This window comes from Dipodomys spectabilis, unplaced genomic scaffold, assembly GCF_019054845.1.
Source record: "Dipodomys spectabilis isolate Male_0828 unplaced genomic scaffold, ASM1905484v1 ptg000113l, whole genome shotgun sequence".
NCBI lineage: Eukaryota > Metazoa > Chordata > Mammalia > Rodentia > Heteromyidae > Dipodomys > Dipodomys spectabilis.
This window is the reverse complement of record NW_024870790.1, coordinates 918,374-924,739: the sequence shown is the minus strand read 5'-3', so window position 1 is coordinate 924,739 and position 6,366 is coordinate 918,374. Positions and strand designations below refer to the sequence as shown.

The 6,366-nt window shown below is 44.9% G+C and overlaps 1 protein-coding gene across 1 annotated transcript; it reads left to right on the top strand.

The window, feature by feature from the left end:
- The first annotated feature begins 2,040 nt into the window (after positions 1 to 2,040).
- Positions 2,041 to 4,971, top strand: LOC122114925 (thymosin beta-15A). Its single transcript, XM_042688195.1, has 3 exons — positions 2,041 to 2,149; positions 3,577 to 3,689; positions 4,592 to 4,971. Exons 2-3 carry the CDS (start codon positions 3,590 to 3,592, stop codon positions 4,627 to 4,629), a joined length of 138 nt encoding a protein of 45 aa, XP_042544129.1. The 5' UTR covers positions 2,041 to 2,149; positions 3,577 to 3,589; the 3' UTR covers positions 4,630 to 4,971.
- The last annotated feature ends 1,395 nt before the right edge of the window (positions 4,972 to 6,366 follow it).

Here is a 6,366-nt window from a genome sequence, read left to right as displayed (position 1 = left end):
AAATATAGCACAGGGAATCTATTCACCTGCCTACTTAGCATTTTCACTGAGATCCAGGCATTCCAAGCTTAATATGCCAAAGATTGAGCTTTTCCTCTCCACCCTGTCCCTAGTTTTTCCACTTCATTTCCTGGGACTTTCAATACAAACAACCCTAACGTTAAGAAATGAAGTCAAAAGGAATCATTAAGAAACTAAGTCATAAAGAAAGAGCAGAATATGAGCTCAACAGACCAGATCAACTTTAATGGAAAGTTCAAGGGAGATGCTGTGGTGACCTTAGGAGAGTCAAGAGACAAGGAGGCAAGACAGGGTCGGGTGGACGGACTTAAATAGGGTAAGGGCTGGGGGGCAGGGTAATGAGGAACTGGAGGGTTCAAAGGGTTGAGGCCAGGGTCGTAGGTAGCTTGAGGGTTCAGAGTTTCACAAGTTTACAGTGCAAGTCTGTGGGGGGGGGGGGGGGGAGAAAACCTATTGTTTGAGCATCTCCTGCCCAGTCTCTCAGAGCCTATCACCTGAGAGGGTGTGGGAGTGGGCTTTCATATTTAGATTAAGATGTGGGGCTGGAGAAGTTCTGGAAGATCCCCCGGGGGAAGGCTAGTCTGTGGACTTAGTACTGGGAGCAATATTTTTTTTGGGGGGGAGGGGTCCAGTCGTGGGGCCTGAACTCTGGGCCTGGGCGCTGTCGCTCAGCTCTTCAGCTCAAAGCTAGCGCTCTACCACTTGAGCCACAGCGCCACTTCTGGCTTTTTTCTTTTTGTTTATGTGGTGCTGAGGAATCGAACCCAGGGCCTCAGGCATGCAAGGCAAGCGCTCTACCACTGAACCACCTTCCCAGCCCCCTGGGAACAATATTGAGTTACAAAAACAAAACAGATTCCATCACCTAATGTATAAGGGAATCCCTTTCAGTCACCACTCTATTTCCAGTGCCTAAATAATTGCACCACACGTAAGTGCTCAATAAATATTTGTAGAATGGACTGTGTTCTCCAAAACTGTTCCATTAAAATTTTTCACTGGGCCATAGTGGTTCATGTCTGTGATCCTTGGTATGTGGGAAGCAGAGATTGGACTGATCATGTGTGTATGTTTCTGTTTTGAGTCTTTCCAACCAGCATAAAAAAACTCTGAAACCAGTGTCACAAGAGTATACAACAGGGTGGAGTGAGGTGGGGAAAAGATGAGACATCCCTGTTCATCGTTGTAGGTCTAAAACCACCATACACGAGCCATATGGAAAATGAGGGATGCAACTGAGACTTAATTTTACTTCCATGTTGCCTTAAACGGGTTATAGTCTAGGCGAGTGCCCAGAAAATGACACTAAACTTTCAGTAAGTAACCAAAGTACCAGATTTTTAACTTTCCTCCTTTAACGGGCAGTAGGAGTTTCTGCTGTCTAAAATTGTGCACTACCATGATTTTTTTAACTTCAACGTAGAGATTCAATCTTCAGTGTTTTCTGTCAACCAAGAAACATGCTAACGATTAGGGATAAAGATAGTCTCGGCAGATTCTCCCATGATTATTGTAATTTGTCTGATATCAAATTTTAGTGGAAGCGAAAGTGAGAAATGTGTCTTCTACATAGGACTGCATCATTTCACAGAGATGTCCAGCTGCGGGCGTGGATGAACTCGTACCCTCCACCTTCACCATGAGCAGCATTGCTGCTCTTCTGCCTGGCTAAGGATTGGGACAGAGATCACGGAGTTTCGCGTCGGTACCACGGTCATCTCAATATTCTATTTAAAAAAAAAAAAGCGGAGAGTGCTTGAAAGCATTTGATTCCAGGGAAATACCGACCCCCTAGGCAGAATCGGTGAGGGGAAGTCGGCTCTCCCTTGGGTTCTCCCCGGGCGAGTCCGAGGCGGAGTCTTCAATGGCGTCTTAAAGCCGGGTGGCGAGTGGCAGGGGTGAGGGTGTAGCAGGGGGTGCGGAGATTCCGAGCTGCCGCCGTGGGAGGAGGAACCGAAGGGCCCGGGATCCGCCGTCCAATCGGAGAGGTCTGGGGCGAGGCCTGAGGGTGTGGCCTGCTACAAGACTTAAAAAGACCCGCGCGGAACCGCTCAGCTACCCAACCGCCTCCGAGCCTGCCAGCGTTCTACTTCTGCCATCGTCCTCGCGGGAGCCACCAGGCCTCCAGGTGAGAACGCGTGGTCCGGTCGGAGTCGGGAACCATGAGGACCGGAGGGCGCGCGGGGCATGTGCGGGGTTTGGGGAGGAGGAGGCGGCGGTCCGGTCCGATGTTTCGCGTCTGCGCGGCGGGTGGGTCGTGTGAGAGGCCGCGCCTTTGTTTCCTCGGGGCGCAGCCTCCAGGTTTTCAGTTAAGGATGCTGAGCCTCCCAGGGGTCCCCGGACGGCCGGAGCCGTCCAGCCGCGTCGCTGCAGTTCCCAGACGGAGAGGACCCGGAGGAGGGTTGGGGCTACTCTGGAAGGGCTTTCGGGGTATTGGCCCTTGGCTTCTTCACCCTCATTGGGCTAAGGCACACGACAGCGATAACAGGTACTTTGAAATGCACGCAAACTGCTCCTGACCGCCCGCCCTGCCATGATTCTGTTAATCCCAGGTTCGCCAGCGTTGCCTTTGGCGTCTGATCGCAGAAACAAGACTTTTGGGGCAGCCTTGACTGGACGGGGGCGAGTTTGGAACTTGTGGCTGCTTGGGGTCCTCTCCACTCTACCCTGGGCACTGGCCCTGCCTTCTCCCACCAGGGTGGGGCGAGACACGCAGAGGAAAGAGCTTTCCCCTCTGGTGTGTGTGGGCTCCTATTGTCTCTTCTGAGCAAACTCGGAATGATTGGTGGTCACCAAACGTCTCGTGCCCACAGCCAGGCAGCTTACCTTCTTGCCTCTTACCGGTACCAAGAAGACAGGGTGAAATGAGACTCAACTCATTCTGCTGTAGTCTCACGTCAGATCCTAATTAGCTGTTTTTTCTAATAGCATTTACAAACCAATGACACCAAGATTGCATGACGTGTAATTGGTTATGCTGAATTAAATACCTCCTTTTACGGTAGCATCTTAATCTACTGTCTTTGGACACTTAAAGTAGAAATAAGTTAGCCCGATTGTGTTGCTCTTTTTCTATCGGAAAGCGCAAAATAAAACGTAATTGAATAGAAAGTGAACATACTCAAATAGTTATGCACCCTGTTAAAATACAATCCATTCCTTCTGGTAATCCCCTCCTCCCTCTTTCTCCCCTTTTTCCTCCTCCTCCTAACCTTCTTTCTTGTTTGCATATCCCTGTCTGCTCTTGTGCTTCTCTCCCCTCCATTTTACCATTGCTGTGATTTTTTAAAGTCAGACATATTGGCTCCGGGCTGATTGGGCATCTTGATTTCTAATGCATCTTCATCTACTATCACTTACTGCCTACCAGTAATAGTCTAATGACGTGGGAATTTAAAATATTTTAATAATCACCATATCTTTCTAAAGTTTGTTGACTATTTTCCTCTTAGAAATCATCAGGAAAAATATACATTGCTATTAAGACATTTTACTGTTACCTCTTGGTCTAATGGAAGTTCTTAGATGACTTTAAAAATTGTGGGTTTTTTTCAGCCTCTTACTCAAGATGAGTGATAAACCAGACATGTCCGAAGTGGAGAAGTTTGACCGATCAAAATTGAAGAAAACTAATACTGAGGAAAAAAATACCCTTCCCTCAAAGGAAAGTAAGTTATGGGGGATTTCTGGTTGAGAGAAACAATGGGGAAAGTTGATAGGCTCTGTAAATAAACCTTTTTCTAATAAATATTGTCACAAAGTGACCATTAGAATACCATTTTGTTTAATGCAGCAGTTAAAATATCAAATTGACCATTACTGGGATTAAGAAGTTCTTACCTGAGAGGCCCTAGTAGTAAGGACGAAGAAGAAAATGAATTTCTTGTAAAATTACTGAATCTCATTAAAATTAACCTTGGAAAAACTCAAAACCTTAGTTTTGTCCATTTTTGGTCATCTGCATCTCCAAATTTGAGTCTGTGATCTCATCCCTTTTGTAAAAAAACATGATACCCTTCACTCAATCACAACATAAGATGGATGGCAAAGTTTAGATCTGGAGTACACTTAAGGCTTCTAGACTCATGGGGTCAGTTTTGCTCTCAAGTTATATATTTTTAAACAAACTCTTGAGAATAGTCACAGATGCTGCACAATAGTTTTTGTTAGGTCAGTATTTTCCGAGCATTCCAAAATCAGTCAAAATTATCTGAAAGTATAATTTGCGTATTATTTAACGATCAATTTGAAGAAAGTGTTTCATTTATTTTCAAATCCATGTAGTCCATGGAAAAAGTGGAAATATCATAAATCTGCCTCAAATGATAAAAATCAAGTTGATGTGGAGCCTCATGAATATTAACGTGGCATGTATGGCAACCTTCAGTTACTGACAAAATCCTTTATACGATGCTGGGGATGAAACCCACGGCCCTCTGTTTGCCAAGTGAAGACTCTACCACAAAGCTAAACCCTCCAGTCTGGTAGTGAAGAGTTCTTTTGCAAGAATCTGAAACTAATCCTAGGAAAATAGTTCTCTTACTGACTTCTTGTTTGTTTTTATCCATAGCTATCCAGCAGGAGAAGGAGTGTATCCAAACATCCTAAAATGGGGATGTCCTTCAAGAGCAAGCGGCAACACCACCTGGGAGGCTTGTTTCTATAAACCTATGTGTAGCAATTTAAGGCACCTGCAGATGGTTTCCCTACTATTGTTTCCTGACTAAGAGGTCAGCAATAGCCAAGTTCCCTTAAATTTGTTTTTAAACTGAAATTCCAGACAGCAGATGCACATCACAGTAATCTCACCATTGATGACCCTTGTGTGTAACAGAGCAAGACAGCTTTAATCTAGTAGGTGCCTTCATTGCTTCATAATCATTAAAAAGTTGAATGCTTTTGCAGCTTCTTGATTTTCATTTCAATTATAACATTAAAATAATAAATATAGTCATGGTCTTCCAGTGGTTCATTCTTGATGAAGGAATGAAATTAAACACACAGTTCTCTTTGCCACTAAAATTGGCTGAAGAAAAACTTCTTTAGTAGATTATGTATCCGGGAAATGCTTTCTTTGTCCAGGTTCAGAGAGTTGTGACTGGCAAATGCTAAGTGCTATTCCCCAACAGTTGGAATTATAGTGTTAGAGAATCTGGGAAGAGGAGGTCATGTAGTGCCCCTCATTTTTTGCCAGTCCTGGGGCTTGAACTCAGGTTGTGGGTGTTGTCCCTGAACTTCTGTACTCAAGGCTAGCACTCTACCATTTGAGCCACAGTGCCAATTGTGGCTTTTTGAGCAGTTTATTAGAGATAAGAGTCTCAGTGGGACTTTTCTGTCTGGGCTGGCTTCAAGCCTTGATCCTCAGATCTCAACCTCCTGAGTTGCTACGGTTACAAGTATGATCCACTGGTGCCTAGCTATGTAGGCCCTCTTAACTCAGAATGAATATATGGAAACATGGGATCTGAAGTGAGCTGCACAAGATGAAAAGGACTGGAATTCAAGATGGTTTCATTGCCTTCTGCAGTATTTTTCACCTTAATGGGAGGCTATTGTTGGACAGGGAAGGGAGGAAGAAAGAATCACTTCTTAAAAACCTACCACACCATACTAAGCACAACATGGTCTTTTACAGTGTGTACACTGTGTTATTTGACATTGGCTAATGACTGATAGCAATGAACCTCTGGTCTGGTTCTTGCACTGAACAGAATGTACTATCTTTTAAGCCAAGCACTCTTTGTTTTCACGATGAACATAAGTGCTAGTGACTGAACTGTTTCTTCCCATTCATCAACTGAATTTTTTCTCGGTAATGGGGCTTGTACTCTGGGCCTGAGCATTGTCCCTTAGCTCTTTGGCTAAAGGCTAACTCTCTACTACTTGAGCCACAGGGCCACTTCAGTTTTCTGGTGGTTTATTGGAGATAAGAGTCTCATGGACTTTCCTGCCTGAGCTGTGACCCTCAGATCTCAGCCTCCTGAGTAGCTAGGATTATAAGCCTGAGCCACCAGCACCCGGCTTTTTTAAAAAACATTTTTATCTTTTGTTGGTTGTGGGGCTTGAACTCGGGGCCTGGTGCTGTCCCTGAGCTCTTTGGCTCAAGGCTAGTGCTCTACTATGTTGAACCACAGCTCCTCTTCTCATCAATTGAATTTGTAACCTCCACCGTGACTATACCTGGTGATAGGCTCTTTTGGCCATAAGGATTGGGTTCTAATTTTATAGGCCTTTGACATTGTGAGAAGAGGAAGAGATATAGCACTCCCTTGTGAGGCCACATTGAAGGTGACCCATCCACATATCAGAAAAAATGCAATCACCAGAGCCTGGTCCTGATGAATG

Bases quoted from the DNA above. Each gene is read 5' to 3' on its own strand.
- LOC122114925 (XM_042688195.1), top strand. From the start codon at position 3,590: ATGAGTGATAAACCAGACATGTCCGAAGTGGAGAAGTTTGACCGATCA. The intron at 3,690-4,591 runs GTAAGTTATGGG...TTTTATCCATAG, and splicing joins TACCCTTCCCTCAAAGGAAA to CTATCCAGCAGGAGAAGGAG.